The sequence below is a fragment of the Sorghum bicolor genome, chromosome 1 (assembly GCF_000003195.3).
Source record: "Sorghum bicolor cultivar BTx623 chromosome 1, Sorghum_bicolor_NCBIv3, whole genome shotgun sequence".
In the NCBI taxonomy this organism is placed as follows: domain Eukaryota; kingdom Viridiplantae; phylum Streptophyta; class Magnoliopsida; order Poales; family Poaceae; genus Sorghum; species Sorghum bicolor.
The window spans coordinates 5902897-5921895 of record NC_012870.2 but is presented as its reverse complement, the minus strand read 5'-3'; the positions used below and the strand labels follow the sequence as shown (position 1 = coordinate 5921895).

Here is an 18999-nt window from a genome sequence, read left to right as displayed (position 1 = left end):
CCATTCTAAATTATAAGTCATTTAACTTTTTTAACATCAAATTTGATCATTCATCTTATTTAAATATTTATGCAAAATATTATTTCTTTTGCCGTGACTTGGTTTATTAATAAAAGTTCTAAAAGAATGATTTAAATTTAACTATGTTTGCGCAAATTTTTTGAATAAGACGAGTGGTTAAACTTGAAGTTAAAAAAGTTAAATTTCTTATATTAGGATGGAAGGAGTACATAACTACTTTCCTGAAAATAGAAAATTAAAAATTGTAAAAACTGTTTTACTTAAAGACTCATAGGAATTGTTTATCTTAGAAAAATATAAAACTAATTTTACTTTTTTCTAAATTAGGGTCTAAATTACTGATTCAATATGGATTGTGAGCGTGACAATGTACCGTAGTTCATGGTAAGGCATTGGACATCATGTGGAGTCTAACAAAATTAAATCTACTCATCTGGAGTCTAATAAAACATACTCTCGTGGAGTCTAACAATATTAGATTTTTTTATTTTATAATTTGCTATGATTTACTATAAATTTTTATAGATTCACCAGAAAGAAAGAAATAAAAAGAAAAAAACAAAACCACCGGTTTAAAAAAATTAAGGGGTAGAAAATATAGTTTTATAGTTTAGGGGGTGAGTAATCCACCCTATATAGTTGAGAGAGTTATGTAGACTTTTTATTTTGATTATTTTTAGGGCAACTTCAAGAGTCTCTTTATATCATTCCTGCTGATAAAAATAGATATCTTCGTGAAAAAAAACATTGCATCTAACAGGTTCTCTAATTGGACGTTCAAATATTCACATCTTCTATTTTGTGTTTTTTTTGCTAGATTGGGTAAATTGATTCTCTAAAGTGCATACCATTACCAGATAAAAAAAATAATTATTGCGATGGAAAGATATAAAGAGCGATTTTATTTAAATGGTTCTCTTGCTCGGGAAAAAAAATATTAAATAGCTCTTAAGATGATGATATAGAGTGTGATTTAATAAAAACTTTTGAAGGTGCTCTTAGCCAAACTAGTTGATTTAAATCTACTGGCTTGCATGTTTTTGTAAGCGAATTACGGCCCTATCAGTATCGGACAAAGCTGGCAATGGACGTCCATACCGTTTTTATTTTTGCTACGATTTCTTAATTATTCAATCAAGTCGGCCACGTACTTGATTAAAATGAGACTACATTACATAATGTGGATCGCGTGGCCATAAATTAAAAGTTGCTGAAATATATACGTGGCTAAAAGATAGAAGTCAAAAAAAATAAAAAATAATGCAATACGGTCGCTAGCTCTCCACGTGGGCTGTACAAATTGACCCGCTGGCCTCGAACTGTCCGGATCCAGCGGGCCCGACAGTTCAGCAAATAAGCGCATATCCACTGCCAACGAACCCGATGCACAAATCAAACGCGCTAGTAACTAGACGCGGCTAGACGCGGCTTGCACGGATCGATCCACGAGGAGGGGCGAGAGCTAGCGAGAGAGTATCGGTGAAGGCGAAGGCGAAGGCGATGGGGAAGGGGTTCGCGTCGTACCTGGCGATGAAGACGGGGCCGGAGGGCGGCGGCCCGGCGGCGGCGGCGCAGCAGGCGCTGATCGACGCCGACCTGCGGGAGCTCGGCGTCGCCGCGCGGAAGCTCGCCAACCATGCCTTCGTTCTCGGCGGCGGCCTGGGTTTCGGCACTTCCTTCCTCAAGTGGCTGGCCTTCTTTGCGGCAGTGTGAGTGTTTCCGCTCCTTTCCCGTTTCTCTGTAGATTCCTCTAAGAAAGGGGATCCCTGATCCCATTTTTTTGGTTGTGGTCTTATGATTCGCGAATCAAAAAAAAAAAAGGGTCCATTGGCAATTTGCTATATTATTGTCGAATTCGTATCATAATAAGCGATCGCTCTTTAATTGGGAGGATTTAGAGAAAATTGGGGGCACGTGTGTGTGACTGCAGCACTCATATGCAGATGGACCTGGCTCCTGAGTCGCGAGGAACTTGGATTTGAAGTTAACACCGCTATAGTGAATTGCGTGTTAGTGAATCACGAGCCAAGTCCATCTGACGCTTAGGGTGTGGTTACTGGTTATGATCTAATTGTTCTTGCGAAATTCCTAGCCACTGTTAAGATGTTGGTATGGCTTGTACAACCTAATTATCTGCACGTTCAATTGTCAGCGTTTATAAGTACTCTTTACTACACTGAATCAACAAATGGCATGAATCAATTGTTAGCTGGACATACTTTTAATGTTACTCGAATTCATTGGGACCTGCATTACTGTGTTGTAAATGGGACATCTTGTAAAAAAAATCATCTCCAATTTTATAAAATACCAGGTTTGAATGAATTTATATGCTATTTGCACCGAGTGACATTGTTAGAACAATTTTTTTTTTTAAGATTGTTCTCACTACAATTAATTGGTGACAACACTGTTCTATTCCACTACAGGTATCTCTTGATATTGGACCGCACAAATTGGAAGACCAACATGCTGACAGCTCTCCTGGTTCCTTACATTTTCTTCACTCTGCCTAATGTGCTGTTTTCTCTGATCAGGTGATTAGGCGCATAAACCCTATCTCACGAACAAATCTATTGTGCATTGTATGGATCAATTGTTAGTTACCGTGATAGTTTTTATGTCACTATGGGTAGCAGAATGTGTAGGATCAAAGCACTGCCACTACCATATTGTCATACTCTTTTTTAGATTAGTTAATACCATATTGTCATACTCTACACCTCGTAGAATGACAGCTACAAAGTTTATCAAATTCAGTTATGTTTTTGTGGATAAGTTAATGTAGGAGTTCTGTTGATGTGAATCAAATTCAATTATATTTCTGATTTTATGTGAATCAATTAATGTAGGACTTCCATATTGGTTCATGTTAATGTGAAGTCTGCTGTACGGATAGATCAAATCACTTTCAGCAGAAAATGTTCTCTCTTGATCACTTGATCTATAATAGAGAATATGAAAGTAGAATTTCTTGTATCATCAAACCTTTGAATTTTCAGAGGAGAGGTGGGGAAATGGATTGCGATTATTGCTGTTATTCTGCGTCTATTCTTTCCACGCCACTTCCCAGGTACATTCCAGTCCTATTTCGCATCCTGTCAAATTTCCAGATATCTGTTACATTTACCTTTTATTTATTAAGCTTTTGTAGTTTTGCCATTAACATAAAATAGTTACAGTTGATCCTTTTGCTTAGTGATTCTCAACAATGTTTCATCCTGTGCACCAGATTGGTTAGAGCTTCCTGGTTCCATCATCCTGCTCACAGTGGTCGCCCCCAGCCTGTTCGCAGACACCTTAAGGGGTGACATCGTTGGTGTCTTGATATGCCTTGCGATTGGATGCTACCTGCTCCACGAGCACATCAATGCATCAGGTGGATTCAGGAACGCCTTCAGGAAGGGCAATGGTGTATCAAACTCCATTGGCATCCTTCTACTCTTCATCTACCCTGTATGGGCTTTTGTGCTGCAAGTCCTGTAGGCACCACCGCACCAATGCCTCAGCGTTCCCCTCTGCAGTCCAGGCGTCCAGCTCCGTTCCCATTCGTCCTTGTGCAAATGTTTCCTCTATGGTGATCATGATCCTGTGTCATCGCCTCATTGGGAGGGTATGCGTTATGTGTGATTGAGTCGATCAGTTGGACCTGTTGCCATGTTGGTGACTCGTTTGTTATCTCAGCATTTGGTTCTTTGGAGTACATAAACGTTAATAAAATCATTAGCCGTGGCTTGATGTAGATCGAGATGTTGGCCATATTTATCCCGTGTAAATCCATGCATATTTTATGTTGGTTTGAGGATGGATGTTTATATCAATTGTATCATCCAGTGTTATTCTGAATATGGTGGTGCCAAGTAGTGACAAATAGTGAAACAACATTAACTGGACTTGAGAACATTTTGTGCCGCCGGCGATCAACTTGTGGACGAACTTTTTTGGTTCCGGCATCCACTCTGTCGTCTACACCCGGCTTCCTGGCGTCCGTTGGTTCAGCCTTGCCATTCACTCGTACCCGTCGGACCACACAAGGTGGCCGGCACATTCCTCCTCGCCAGGCTCGTATCCTCTTGCCCAGTTGCAACAGGGGATGGGATGCGATGTTCTTGTCTGAGAGGATCGTGCACAATGATGTTTCTCAATTTTCTAGTACTCTAACCGACCGAATTCTCTAGCAGCTCCAGTTGTGCTTGACTGGTTGGATAATCCATCCGACGTGTCTACCCATTGTGATCGCTGAACATGGTCTAACGCATCCTTCTTCCGTTACATGTCCAGCTTGAGCGTCCACCTGTTCTTTAACAGTCGCGATCAGCGTGGAGCAGTGTGATTTACGTGCACCAGTTTAACTTAGCAGCTGCCAAAAGGATGAGTGGGAGACGCGAGGTCAAAAGCAGTAACCATGACGAGCACAACGAAAGCATTTCCCAGAAAAAAGAAGAATCACCTCGTTCCTGCAGGTGCGATGCCGGGTGCCGGGTGCCCCGTCTCCATCCATCCCAAAGCCCCGGGCTTTCGATCCCGTCCCCTGCTTTTTTTTCCGCCAGATTCCCTCAAACATCCCATGCGGCTGCACCACGAGCCGAGGTGGTGAAAAGCGAGAACCGCACCGCGCCAGCGCCACCGCCCGGGTGAGGACGAGAGAGGTGCGTCGCGTGTGCCTTGCCACTGCGCGCGCGTATGGGAATGGGATGATCATCCGGTGGTGCGTGGACTCCGCGGTCCGGGGATGGATAACGGGGATAGGTCTGGGGCAGGCGCGGGCGCCGTCGGCAGCGCCGGGAGCCTCGGCCTCCGCGTCGGGCAGGCGGTCTTCTCGTCGGCGTCGCTGCTGTTCATGTCAGTCGGCGTCGAGTTCTTCAGCTACACCGCCTTCTGGTACGTGTAGTTTTCTGCTTCCATGCCATCTGTTTTAGTTTTTGCGCTACTTTCTTTCAGTCACAGGAGCGTTTAAGGTCAGGCTGATCGAACGTCTGGTCAATCTTTTTATGGTTTCACGGTCCTAAGTCCTAATCCTCTGCGACGCTGGTGGCTGGACAGCTTCCTGGTGACAATCATGGGGCTGGTCATCCCGTGGAGCTGCACGCTGGCCATGATCGACGTGTACTCCGTGCTCGTGGGATGCCCTCTGCGCGTGCCGGGCGTCATGGTCATCGTCGTGGTAGGAGACTGCGTACGTACTCTTGTACTCTCTAACCATGCGAGGCCGGCCCTCTACAGTCTTCTTCTGCATCGCGGCATGTCAATTCAATCAACGAGAAATCTATACTACTAAAGCGTGTGTCGGGTGCAAATTAAATCTTGCAGGCGCTGTCGATCGTCTCGTTCGCCGCCGCGTGTTCGAGCGCCGCGGTGATCGACCTCCTCCTCCAGTTCCACGGATCCCACTGCTCCCCGAGGTTCTGCGGGAGGTACCAGCTGTCTGCCATGATGGCATTCTTGTCCTGGTTGCTCATGGCTGCTTCTGCCATCTTCAACCTCTGGTTCATCGCCTCACGGTGGTAGTGGTAGCTGCTGGTAAACCTGCAGCTAGTCATTTTTGTTTTCTTTAAATAGCGCACATAATTTGGTTTTCGAGATCGTAGCACAGGGTTCAGGTACCTTGAACTTTTGACCAATTAGCCATCCTTGCTGTGAATATGTGATTCCCAGATGATTGAGTGCATGTAGTCAGTCAGGACTCAGGAGACTGTATCTGAATTTGGCTTTGTTGACCCTGTTCTTGGTTCTAAAACGATCAGACGAATGGAAAGCGGCGCGAGCGCTAGCGCGACCTGTCAACCCGCAGGGTTTGCGATATACTCCCTTCCTTCCAAATAAGTTATTCCAAAATATCTCAAGTTTAATTGAAATCATAGAAAAATTACAAAGATTTATGATATCAAATAAATATATTATGAAAATATAATTAATGAAGAACCTATTAAGACTTAGTTGGTACATTCTTGGAATGATTTATTATTTGAAATGGAGAGAGTAATACAATAGAATTTAGATTACTTTCCGGGGAGGAATTCTGGAAATTCAGCAGATTGAGGTGAACAGTTTTTTTTTTCTCCTTTTGAGAAATATTGAGGTGATGAACAGTTGGTATATACATACATTAACAACAAAACATCGTAGATTTCTGTCTGTTCCTCGAACTATTGGGCTGAGAGGATACCAGGGCAGGCCTTTGGGCCATCATCGCGCCTACTTGCATCCTCCTTTCCATGCCATTTCCGCCCACTGGGTGTTTCTCAGCGTATATAAGGCACATATGTTGGGATCACGTGTATGGGCCAAGTTCGGGCCTCTATGTGGGTCATAAGTCGCAGAACCCAGGTTATACTTTATAACCAAATAATTAAACGGAATGAAAAGACCCATAATGGCAGGGGCAAATTTCATGTTAGCAATCAATCATCAATTCATCATCATCATCATACTAAGGTTCCTTCTCATCATCGCCTTACAAAGTGTGCATAAATATTAAACATGAACTGAACACACGAACGAATATTTATTAGAACCAACCACCTACCTCAGATCGATCACAATCTTTAGCCAGGATAGGATTCACGACGAAATCTCATTGCTTTTCGTTCCCCCCTGATGATAAGAAAAACAACAAACCACCTAGGCCATATCATTGGACATGCCGCCGGCCGGGACAACCTCACGAAATTCCTGCCGACTCGAGCCATCGATCGCAAGTTCGCAACAGCAGCGCCGCGCATGCAAATATGCAAACACGTGGTGCCGGGTGGTGGTCAGCTTGGTCGCGCTAGCTGGATTCCCTCCCCCTCTGTCTCATGGTGGCCACCTCGCGAGTCCGCCAAGCTTTTTCCAGCCTGTGATGGTGTCCCGGTGTCCGTCCTCGGCAGCCTGACTTTTTGTTTATTATTATTCCTTCGGTTGCACCAAACCAAAACAAAGGGTGGGTGCATGTCGCGGCGCTAGGATGCGTCGCACCGTGGCGTTGCTGCTGTTGTGTTGGCCAACTCTCCTGATTGGGACCCGTGTTCATGGCCCAAGCTGTCCCGATCTTGGACGGGTCGATGCATCCTAAATCTAAGTGTTGGATTGGTTTTTTTCGTGTCGCCGGCCCATAACTCTGTTTAGTTGTAACCCCACTTGATCGATGCGTCATGCGTGGTAATGGAAAGTGGCAAGAGCAAGTTCCCCTGAAAAAAAAAAAGAAAATGTGGCAAGAGCAAGTATCTCACGGTTACAGTTTCTATAAGCAAATGTTAAACCAACCGTGCATGTATGGCGGGGGCTCATGGGCGTTGCACATTGCAGACTTGCAAATGGTCCATGCGCGATTGCGCGCAATCATGCGTGCGTACGTGGCAATTCAGGCTAGCGTGTAACACGTTTTGTAACTGGAAGCGAGGGCCCTGGTACGCCGCTAGAATAATTTTGAACAATGGCAAAGTATACTACAGGAGGACGAGGGCCGGGCTTTGCATTCATGGCTGCAACCACATTTGGATGCGTCGTCTCAAATACAGGCCGGCCGGTCTCGCAGGTATCATTGCAATTGCAACAACAGAGCAGACAGCATCAATACGTGCGCCAAAAAAACCCGTCGTGTCACTGGTACTGTTGGTAGGCGGCGGTGCATGCATCACAGTTTGTTGCATCAAGAAATCGGAAACCCCATTAAAGGAACGGCATCAGGAATGATCACTCTTAGTACAATCTTTTGATGGATTATTAATAATGGAGTAGTTGATTTGTTTAGCTGCAACAAACATGTCGGCCTCGGATAGATGGATCGGCAGAAACGATTCGCAGTTCTCGAAAAGCACAACACAGCATTTTGCAATGTTGGCAAAGCGCCGAAACAGTAACCATGCGATTCCTTCCTCGTGGGCTTTTTCTCATCATGCACGCGACCTCCTCATCCCCCTTGTCGTCGCGCTCCCTGCAGATTACTCCGACACATCGTCGTTTATTCGTCTAATAATAATCTGCCTCAGCTTATAGATCTGCAACGCTATTAATCTACAAAACAAGATCTGCAATGCCCATTATCCAAATCGCCCTGGGCTACTGAATGGAAGCTTCCCCGGACGTTCGCCGGAGGGTTAAACGGGCGTATTTTATTCCGGCGCACACATTCCATTTCCTGCCGACTGCCGTGCTTAACCTGCAGAGAACAGCATCCGTACCGTCAGGCAGGCAGTGGCATACCGCTGCAGCTGATCCAGGACTGGTCACAGGACTGCAATGTGCAACCGAACGCATCTGTCCAATAATGCTCGATCGCGCACGGGCGCAAAGGCAGCTGTGTCCAGTATTCCCCGAGTAAAATAGCCGCTGGCCACGTCGAGATCCGCGGCCGGCCAGGGATCGCATTCGCACGCAGGAGATTCCACCTGCCGCCGCCCGGTCGACGCTGCGGCGTGCAGGATCTACGGCCTCCGCGCGCGGCCGGCCGGGGCGAGACGGACGAACGTTCCTGGAAGGCAAGCCAAGCGCAACGGCAGGTCGATCGATCGGGTTGGTGACGAAGCAAAGCAACCCTGGGGTGCCGCCGGCGGGTGGGTGGAATCATTTTGGCAGCTCGGCCGGCACGACCAGACCAAGTGGCCCGTCGTGCAGCGGGGGTGGCTCCCCACTGCCCGGGCAGCGCGCGCACCCGGCCATGTGATGCTGCGTGCAGCGCGCTGGTCGCTGGTCGCTGCGTTGCCTTTCTGCCTCCGCGCGCGCCCCGTGATCCAACGTGCGGGCGAACAGCTAGGGGGGGGCTAGCTTAGCTGTTGAGCGGGACAGCTCGTCGCGCGCATGCACGGCGCCACGCGGGCACACGCAGCATCGCGAGCTGGCTGGCTGCCTGGTGGGCTACGTTACGTTATCTCTCTCTGCGTGACGGCATCATCGCCGGCCGGCCTCCTCGCGCGCCGTGCGTGACGGCATGCATGGCTAGTACTAGTAGCTCTTTTATTTGGCCGCGTGTGAGCTGTGACCCGTTGACGCGAGCGATCGAGCTGCTTCCGTTCTGCGTTGCTGCGGTTCGTTTCATGTGCGACACACACGACGACGATGACGAGATCACGGGAATCCTTTGCTTGAACAGAAACGCGAAGCCGCACGCACGCACCTAGTACATATGTATACGTGGCTACGTACCTACCAAGGTGTGGCGATTGATCGGCGATATGGGCTAGCTACACACGGCCTACGGCGACGCCGCTAGCTATAGGTCCAGTTCTTTGAGCGGACGGCCAGAAAAGGCGCCAACGACCCGTACGTGACACCACGTGAACTCCGGCCACCTCCCCGTCGCCGGAAGCACCACGCGTCCCGCGGTTCGTGAAGGAGCGAGCTGCCATGGCGCCACCCCGACGCACGGCGCGCGCTCCCACCTGCGCGCCTCGCACGCTACCTCTACGTGCGCCTACGCGGGTGAGCTAGCTAGTAGCCTCCTGTTTGCATCTAAATCACGAGACAAATCTTTTGACCCTAGTTAGTCCATAATTAGATAATATTTATCACAAACAAATAAAATTACTATAATAGTCCAAAACTTTTCATTTCACGAACTAAACAAGGCCGCCGAAAAAATATCACAGCGCCAGAGGAAGAAATCGTCTCCAACACGCGGTCCCTTTGACGTGAACTCCGTTTTGTTGCAAGAGAGAAACGGGAAGGATCGAGAGGGCTGAGAGAATTTTCAAGGAGTCCACGCACGATCTTTTGCCCTTTTTAAAGGACCTACGGTGAAATTGTATTGCCATCGGAATTACTACTCCCTCCGAAGCTCCAAGCAATGGATGATGCTTTAGGAGCAGGGATTTATTCATGTACTGTACTTAATTAGGTCTTGTTTGGATTCTCTAGTCTATAGCTGTTTAAAGATGATGATTGAATTAGAACATTTTAACTTACTTGTGTGCTCTGAAGTTTTTGTGACGCTGCTTAAACTTTAGACCATGAGATCTAAATAAAACCTTAGTTTTATATTAACTATTTAAGAAAAGGTTTCCCAGGTTTAATTCATTTCTAAGTGACACAAAGCCAATATTAGCCTAGTATAATATCTACTCTATACCCTTATAAGTGTATACTACTGCGCCTGACTCAGAACACTGTACATTAACAGTACCAGCGCCAGCACCGTTCGATCCTTCGGCCCATCGCTGCGGGTCGGCCCCTGCCCTACACGCGTCCCGCCACCGCCCTGCCTCCTCATGCCAACGATAAGGATTGCCTTGCCTCCTCCTGTCAACACCGATTAAAAGAAGGCAGCGACAGGGATTAAAAAAAAAGCAAAAAAGAAAGAAAGAAACAGAACCGACGTTGGGGTGCTTAAATACATAAGTCTTCCTTCCATCGTCCTTTTCCATGCACGTTGCACAAAACCTGAATAGACCTATATCCTTCAGCAAATTCTTTCTTCAATTCTTACGGTAGTTTTGACGAAATAGAATGAAAAGCATCAACGTACCAGATATGTGGTATGTGCCAATTCGAAATTCACTTTGGTATTATCTTTCGACACGAAAATTTTACTTATATTACGTACTCCCTCCATCTTAAATTGGAAGTCATTTCAAGAATCTTAGAAAGTCAAAGCATTTTCAAGTTTGACCAAAATTATAGAGAGAAATACTAAGATTTATAACGTAAAGTGAGTATACCATAAAAATATAATTAGGGACGAATCTAACAATACTTAGTTGGTATTATAATAATAATTATTTTATCATATAAATTTGGTCAAACTTAGAAAAGTTTGACACTCAAAGATTCTTAGAATGACTTATAATTTAGAATAGAAGGAGTACTTTTTGCCCGCACTTCGCGCGGGGTTGCTCACTAGTTCATAATGAGTTTGTAATTTATTCCTTCCGTTCGAAAAATTAGTGTTGTTCTCGTTTATCGAGAAGTCAAATCTTTTTAAATTTAATTAGATATAAAAAATAGAGCTATGTTTTATAGAAAATATTAAAAGTATTTATATCTCTAATGTATTTATTATAAGAATAGATCAACCATTTATCATCTAATCTAGTTATACTGATTATATATTATAAATATTAATATTCTTTTTATATATTTGGTTAAAATTAAATATGCTTGGCTTCATGGAAGGAGAACTTTAGATATAAAGGATGTACTACTGTGCGTGTATAAATTCACTCGGTACAAATACATTTCTTCTGTGCGGGCATTAACATTAATTAGTGCTCCCTCCACAGACTGACTTCTGTACCATTCACGATCCAATATGAATGATAGGTGTGGAGGTATGGGGTGCATGATGATCATATTGTTCCTCGCTGCATCGTCAACAGTACTGTGTAAGTTCCATCTGACCATCTCTTATGGTGTGTTTGGATTCAAAAACTTTTTGGATTTGAATATTATATGATTTTTATTTGTATTTTACAATTAGTATTTATTCATAGATTAACTAGGTTCAAAAGATTTGTCTCGCGATTTACACGCAAATTATACAATTAGTTTTTTTTTATATTTAATATTTCATGCATGCGTCTAAAAATTCGACGTGACAGAGAATTTTATAAACTTTTGTAAACAGGTGAGGCCTCTACGAGACCATCTCTTATTATTACTAATATACTACGTGCTCTAATGAACAAATCTTCCTAATGCAGCTGGTCGTCCTCAACTGCTCGAGGTCAGAACCGCAAGTACAAGGAGTAATGCTACTACACTAGATGAGAGCAAGCTAACGCTGACATTTTGCGAAAAGAGCTTGTGTGATACTCACTCCGTCCCAAAAAGAGTGTCGTTTTAGGTTTTCATGCCACAAGTTTGACTCGATTTGTAAAAAATATGTGTAATATTTGTGTCTCTATATAAATTTGTTAAAAAACTAAACTTAAAGATCTTTCCAATGATACTAATTATGTACTATAAATATTAATAATTTTTACTATATATTTAGTTAAAGTTATTTCTTGAGAAGCGCAAACGATACTTATTTTGGGACGGAGGGAGTAAGCCACATGTTTGCTATTGTTGCGTGCCGACAGATTTGTGCTACATTACGGAGAGTGAGTGCAGGGCGGCGTGCCCTAGATGCAATCCTAAGTGCCCGGCATAGTCTCACTCTCCCCTTGAATCATCTGCTATATATTGCATGCAGTCCGTACTGTGATCAACATGAATGATGTAATAAGCAAGCTCCTATAGTATGCGCCACCCGTTCTTCCATCTTTATTTGTGTTACTTTTGGATTCTCAAGTGTCATGGATTTGTGTCTCTTCTTTAGATTTATTCTTTCGATCTGGTGACACTATTTATGTCAATCCAATTGTTTGTTCTTCAAAAAAAAAAAATGTTTCATCTCCGAACACATGATATGCACTGAACAGCTGCGATCAATTGTCCCTCTTGTTCTAAGGTGTTACCTAATGCAAATTTTACGGCGTGTTTAATCAACTAGTAGCTGTGCACATGCGACAAGCATTATGCTTGTGATAAAATATGTCCTCTATATTATATAACAAACTTTAACGTGGTTATGCTTGTGATAAAATATGTCCTTTATATTAAAATAACAAACTTTAATGTGGTTAGATAGTTAAAATAATATACATTTCTAAATTATTTTGTTAATGACACTAGTAGGAAATAGTACAACGCCCACACCCCTTTTTATACCACACGCGGTTGTAGTTATCATGCGCCTGTGGTATAAAAAGGACGGTGTTTGAACTACCAACCGTCTGTGAAGATGCATTTTCACAGACGGTTTTCCTAATAAAACCGCCTATAGAAATTATACATTTATACAGGCGGTTGTCCTAAAGAACCGCCTATAAAAATCATATTTCTACAGACGGTTTTCGTAACAAAACCGCATATAGAAATCATGTATTTCTACAGACGGTTATCCTAAGAAACCGCCTGTAAAAATCATATTTGTACAGGCGGTTTCTTAAAAAAGCCGCCTGTAGAAATAATTTAAAATTGAATTTTTTGAGTTTTTCAAATGACCTCGTTTGAAAAAACTGCCAAAAAAGTTGTAGATCTCGAAACGTTATGAAACTTTGTAGTTGATAATTTTTTCATTTGACATCATCTTGTCGCCGAAAACTACGTTTGAATTTCTTAAATTTGAAATTCAAATTTTGTAAATGACCTCGTATGGAAAACTACCAATATAAAAGTTGTAGGTCTTGAAAAGTTATGAAACTTTGTAATTGACAGCTTTTCCATTGGAATCCGTTTAGGGCCTCAAATAATCAATATATGCTTGGTTTGGGATAATATGTGGGGAACTAAACTATAATATAGACACAAGTGAGTAATATGTGGAGTGGTAGAAGAGGCTATCCGCAAGGGCAAGGTCTCAGGTTTGAATCCCAAAAACGCCAGTAGAAATAGGTTATCAGCCGCATGTAAAGTATGCCTCTGTGACATTGAGACATCTTGCTCGTTTTCTCTCAAAATATTATGTATTTGTTTAAGAGTTTGTTGCTTGTCGTTAATAACAAAGCAAACTTTAACACGGGGTAACCCACCCTATAATCTAGTCTATTTAGATCAGCCGCATGTAAAGTATGCCTCTGTGACATTAAGACATCTTGCTCGTTTTCTCTCAAAATATTATGTATTTGTTTAAGAGTTTGTTGCTTGTCGTTAATAACAAAGCAAACTTTAACACGGGGTAACCCACCCTATAATCTAGTCTATTTAGATCACAATTAGATTATCACCTTTCTTACTTCCACTTCAAAACTCAAATTTTTCAAGATTCTCCGTCACATCAAATATTTAGACACATGCATGGAGTATTAAATATAGAGAAAAATAAAAACTAATTGTACAGTTTGATCAGAATTTACGAGACGAATCTTTTGAGCCTAGTTAGTCTATGGTTGGATAATAATTATGACAAACAAACGAAATTGCTACAGTATCGCAAAAATTTTCCCTTCGGGAACTATGCCTTGTTTACTTCCAAAAATTTTTGCAAAATAGGAATAGTAGCACTTTCGTTTATATTTGATAGATATTATCCAATTATAGAATAACTAGACTCAAAAGATTCGTCTCGTCAATTCCGACCAAACTGTGCAATTAGTTTTTATTTTTATCTATATTTAATACTACATGCATACGTCTAAAGATTCGATGTGACAGGGAATCTGAAAAATTTTGCAAAACTTTTGGGAACTAAACAAGACATAAATATGGCCTTGGTTACGATGGTCCGAAAGACCCAAACAAAATTAGCTCATGATATGTTGATGATATTTTTATTGGGAAAATTTATTGTGGGACATTACTGAAACATGTAATTGGCTAATGAACGATGTCAACATCGCAATTCAACAAATCTGCTGTTGGCATTCTAAAAAATTAATTAAAGATGGTAACTAGAATTCACGGTGGCTTGTCCGATGTGGTAGCGACTAGTCCAAAGCTCAATACTTTCATCGTCAGACTGAAACATCATATCGTCAGGGTGACTGTTGCCAACAAGCTATATGCTTCACACATTTTCGATCTGAAATTTTGCTCTAACACGCTCTGACCATGTCGGAACTCGGAAGTCGGAACTTCGAAGTGGCGCCAAAAAGCTTGCAAAAATGTGCATGTTTACGCTTAGCGAATAAATAAACATTTGAAACGATACGATGCTCTGTCGTGCTTATGTTCTGAAGAGATTATAAATCTGGATTCTGGATAAAAATGTTAACTCTGAGGTATTTTCGACTACTACGTGTCCGTGTGTAAGAATTCTCTAGAATCATATGGTGTTTGGATTCTGACAATTCTTGGAATCCATTGGTATACAAACTCAATGAAAAGACATAAACATTTGATTTGGACAGTGAAGCAGCATTGTAGCCGGCATGATATTTGGCCGTGCGCCGCGTTTGACCCTCTCTTTGCCAAGAAAACCCCGCCCAGTCCACTGTCCACGCGAATCCCTGTGCCTCGCTCGCTCCTTGCAAACCTTCCAGCCTGTCTTGCCTCCGCTCGAGGCTACAGGACACTTCACCCTCTGCCGCCCCGCCTCGTGCCCTCCTCCCGCTATATATACCCGCCCTCTTCGACTCCTCCTCCCTCATCGGCCATCGCCATCTCCAGCGGAGAAGAGAAGCAGCTCAAGGACAGCGCCGCCCGCAAGCCACACCGACCGGCCGGCCGGACCGAAGCAGCAGCATACACTGATACACTCACTGCACAATGGGCATCTGCATGTCGTCCGACGCGGCGGACGAGGGCGCGGCGACGGCGAGGGTGGTGCTCCCCAGCGGCGAGCTCCGGGAGTACGCCCCACCGGCCACCGCCGCGACGGCGCTGCAAGCGGCCTCCGGCGGCGACGGCGAGGGGTCGTCGTGGTTCCTCTGCGACGCCGACGGGATCGCGTTCGAGGGGGGCCCCGTGGCCGTGGCCGCGGTCGCGCCCGGGGAGGAGCTCCAGGCGGGGCAGATCTACTTCGTGCTCCCCGCCGAGATGCAGCGCCGCCGCCTCACCCGCGACGAGGTCGCCGCGCTCGCCGTCAGGGCCAGCTCGGCGCTCGTCAAGGCCGCAGCCGCCCAGCCGTCCTCCCCGTGCCGCCGGCGCCGGCGCGGCGCGGTGGCGCCGCTCGTGTTCCCGGTCCCCGAGGAGGAGTACGCGGCGGCGGAACCGGTTTCGCCCGTCGCGGCGAAGTCTGCCGTGGCGGCGGCGCAGAAGCGGAGGGTGGCGTACCGGGGCGGCAGGGCGTCGAGGTTCTCCCCCGACCTGACCGCTATCCCGGAGACCGAGTAGACCAAGCCTCCACTCCACCCGGCATATGTGTCTCTCTGGTGGTGACGAGTCGCTCGCCGGCGCTTGGTCGGACCCCGGCCGCGCGCGCCGGAGATCGATGGAGCAGGGAAGTGTTCTAGACGCGACGCAGAGCTCAGAAATGAGAAATGTGAGTAGTGTTTTTTTGGCGCCGTTGGTTTACGCGGCAGGCAACAGAGAGTGTACGTTACGTGTAGGTTTTAGATGCAAGTGTAAATACACGGAATCTCCGTACGGTGTGCCCAGTCACAGTTTGGAACTCAAGCTTTTATTAGTGCTCGTGTTCAGGCTCTGTGTCGTGGATCATCAATCATCATGGAATAAATCTCTCGTTGTTTGTGAAAAATGAAATCTCTCGTTGTGACTTGTGACCGGTGAAAAGAAGTTGAGAACCCCTTTTCATCCTCTTGATGAGAAAGTAACTTACCGTATGACGTGATTCAAGCCCAGGTACCCAATTTTTCAGCTGATAGATGAGAACTCAACGGTTGCCGTGCTTCTTCTACAATTAGCTAGCTCCTTTCTCAATCCCCCGAGCTAATTAATCCATGCCATCTCATCATGGCACCCATCCCGCCATCCTTGAGAGAACTCCTTTGATAGACCCACCCCCCATGGGAATTGTACTGATTGGGGCATGTTAAATCAAGGGAATGGAGAGGGACTAAGGGGGTGTTTGGGACTGCTCCACAAACTCCACCATGGAGCAGCTCCATAAAAAACTGGAGTTTGTGGAGTACCTCTTTAGGTGATCTCACAACTCCACTCTTTTTCCTCGAACTGAGTGCGTGGAGCTGAAACCGTTTGGCTAAAAAACGTGGAGCGGAGTTGAAAAACGTGAAGCAGAGCAGTCCCAAACACCGCCTAAATCCTCTGTAGATCAAAATCCTCCTTATCCCCTCCAACCCCTTCAATCAATCTGATTTTAACAAGGCCTAAGGGGGGGGGGGACCAAACTTAATAGCTTCACGTGTATCTCATAAATATAAACGTTTCCAAGCTAACCATTGCTCCTACGCCCTTGCCTGAACCTTGCTAGCTGACCATCCTTCACCGTCAGTGGCAGATCTAAGATGATCCCATGGTGTGGATCTAACATGATCCATTGTTCAGATGGAGGTAATTAAGGGCCGGGGCTCGAGGGCCTCTCTCAGCCTAATGTTGCATTCAGGGGAGCCTCAGGTTATATTCACCGCTCACCGCATCGTCGTCACATGTCCTTCACACTTCTAGGGTTTGGCAAATAGGCAATGAGATCTACTCATAATCCCGGCCAAAAAATAAAGAATTGTTTCATTGTATTCCAATCCACCTTAATCCTCATGTATCATTTTTCACCCTAGAACTTGTTTGGCTACATACACTATTATCCATCTCAATTCGAAATGAATACAAATGCATCCAAATAAGCCTTTAAAATCTCTCCTAACCCACGTGAATTGGGGTGGATTGAAGTGTAGCCAAACGAACCCTAAACGAGATTTATTGTTGGGTAACTATGCTTAATACTATGTGGTAACTACAGAAATCTAAGTCTGGAAAAAGCTTTGTTAGAATAAGAATTGTGAGATGGAGAAGAATCTCTCAAGGATAGAATTGCTCATAGATGTGGTAGCTGCAGAAATAAAGTATCGAGAGGCTCCAAATCACTTGACTAACTCATTACCATTTACCTTTTGGGGAAAAAACAACATATTTCTAATGAATGTTATCACTATGAAATGACATGATATGCAGCAGAGCATCATTAGAATACGACGATGTTGCCAGCAAATTTCTTGAGGCCCCTCTACAATAAATATGTTGTTCCATGCACCAACAATATTTTGAGGGGAAATGCTTTGACTAGCAGTCTAGCACATCATATGATCATACTGATTAGTGGCAACTGCTCACCTTTTTTTTCTTTTTCTTTTTTTGAATAAGCTCACTACTTGCTATACGTGTCACCAACTCGGGAATTGGAGCTGGTACGTTCAAGTCTACCAGGCCGCTGAGTGTTTCTCCCGAGTCCGACTTCATGAGCCCACTGGCGCCCAAACTCCGTGTCTACGTTGGGCCTCAATCCGGTCGGTTATGGGCCCTCCGACTCTCACTTCCAACGGCCAATCTAAAGCTCGGCCCTGTCAGATAAAACTGGCCCATATGAGGGTTCATCCTTTTGAATGAAAAAAAGAATGAAACTGCTACGAGTACGCCATCAATCTTTTCCCTTTTTAGCGCCCCCACAGTGTCCTTCAGTGTAGCCTACCATAACGTTCATTATCTTTTTTTTAAAAAAAAAATCCAGTTACAGACGCAGACGTTTATGTACACAAGCGTACTTTTTTTTTTACAAATCCAGTTATAGACGCAGACGCTTATATACACAAACGTACACTCACTCCTATAAAAACACGCATACGACGACATGACTACATGAGCAAGAGAACAAAGGTGACGGTGGGGCGGCATGCATCACAAATAGATTGTCAAAGTCAATTTTCAAACATGCTTATCTCTCATTTCTTCCATTGTTTCCTGTTTATCATCTACAAAAGCATCTTTACACGCCACACCATTGATAATCACCACTCAAAAACTGCACATGATCCTTTCTTTACTCCTAACACTGCGACACATGCATATACTACTAAAACCTACTAGCTAATGGAGTTCGTGCGCCCTCGGCCGACAGAAGGATCCAACACTCAATCGTTAAAAAACACATAGTTTTACTTTTTTTTCCAACCGCTTGGTATTCGTTGCATCTCTCCACGAGATTTTTCAGTGCTTTAGACGGTCTTACTGCTTCATGAGCTGTTGTGGGCTGTTTTTTTCTTTTTGCCAAACACTTATTTCTAAAACAGTTTTTCTGTTCGTTACAGTTGACAACAGCTTCATGAGTTGTTGTGGACTGTTTTTTTTGCCAAACACTTATTTCTAAAACAGTTTTCCTGTTCGGTACAGTTCACAACAGCTTCATAAGCTGTTGTGGGCTGTTTTTTTTTTTTTGCCAAACACTTATTTCTAAAACAGTTTTATGCGTGAAGCTGTTTTTCTTCTCCTCTCACAAAGACATGAGTTGGGATGAAGCTGAAAAAAAGAGCTTATTGCATCTCTGTCCCCCATTTCTCTCTCTCATCTATGCATAAAGCAGTTGGTGAAACTATTTTACCAAACACTTTTTCCAAAATAGCTCAGCTTCACCTATAAAGTTGCTCATGAAGGTATTTTCTAAAAAAACAT

General features: G+C 44.3%; 3 protein-coding genes across 4 annotated transcripts; all 3 read left to right on the top strand.

The window, feature by feature from the left end:
* LOC8086182 (cold-regulated 413 plasma membrane protein 2) lies at window positions 1349–3867 on the top strand. The gene is made up of 4 exons (XM_002466346.2): window positions 1349–1730; window positions 2451–2558; window positions 3024–3094; window positions 3254–3867. Exons 1-4 carry the CDS (start codon window positions 1522–1524, stop codon window positions 3505–3507), a joined length of 642 nt encoding a protein of 213 aa, XP_002466391.1. The 5' UTR covers window positions 1349–1521; the 3' UTR covers window positions 3508–3867.
* Window positions 4462–5738, top strand: LOC8086181 (CASP-like protein 5C1). Of its 2 annotated transcripts, none has more exons than XM_021450872.1 (3): window positions 4462–4902; window positions 5065–5185; window positions 5332–5738. In XM_021450872.1, the coding sequence occupies exons 1-3, from the start codon at window positions 4754–4756 to the stop codon at window positions 5527–5529; spliced, it is 468 nt and encodes a 155-aa protein (XP_021306547.1). In that variant the 5' UTR covers window positions 4462–4753; the 3' UTR covers window positions 5530–5738. The 2 variants fall into 2 exon arrangements, with proteins under 2 accessions (XP_021306547.1, XP_002466390.1); XM_002466345.2 differs by having other exon boundaries at window positions 4484–4902; window positions 5065–5197.
* On the top strand, window positions 15046–16122 carry LOC8083967. The gene has a single exon (XM_002466344.2). It carries the CDS (start codon window positions 15187–15189, stop codon window positions 15751–15753), a length of 567 nt encoding a protein of 188 aa, XP_002466389.1. The 5' UTR covers window positions 15046–15186; the 3' UTR covers window positions 15754–16122.

Bases quoted from the DNA above. Each gene is read 5' to 3' on its own strand.
- LOC8086182 (XM_002466346.2), top strand. From the start codon at position 1,522: ATGGGGAAGGGGTTCGCGTCGTACCTGGCGATGAAGACGGGGCCGGAG. The intron at 2,559-3,023 runs GTGATTAGGCGC...TTGAATTTTCAG, and splicing joins GTGCTGTTTTCTCTGATCAG to AGGAGAGGTGGGGAAATGGA. The intron at 3,095-3,253 runs GTACATTCCAGT...CCTGTGCACCAG, and splicing joins CTTTCCACGCCACTTCCCAG to ATTGGTTAGAGCTTCCTGGT.
- LOC8086181 (XM_002466345.2), top strand. From the start codon at position 4,754: ATGGATAACGGGGATAGGTCTGGGGCAGGCGCGGGCGCCGTCGGCAGC. The intron at 4,903-5,064 runs GTACGTGTAGTT...GTGGCTGGACAG, and splicing joins TTCAGCTACACCGCCTTCTG to CTTCCTGGTGACAATCATGG. The intron at 5,198-5,331 runs GTACGTACTCTT...TAAATCTTGCAG, and splicing joins TCGTCGTGGTAGGAGACTGC to GCGCTGTCGATCGTCTCGTT.
- LOC8083967 (XM_002466344.2), top strand. From the start codon at position 15,187: ATGGGCATCTGCATGTCGTCCGACGCGGCGGACGAGGGCGCGGCGACG.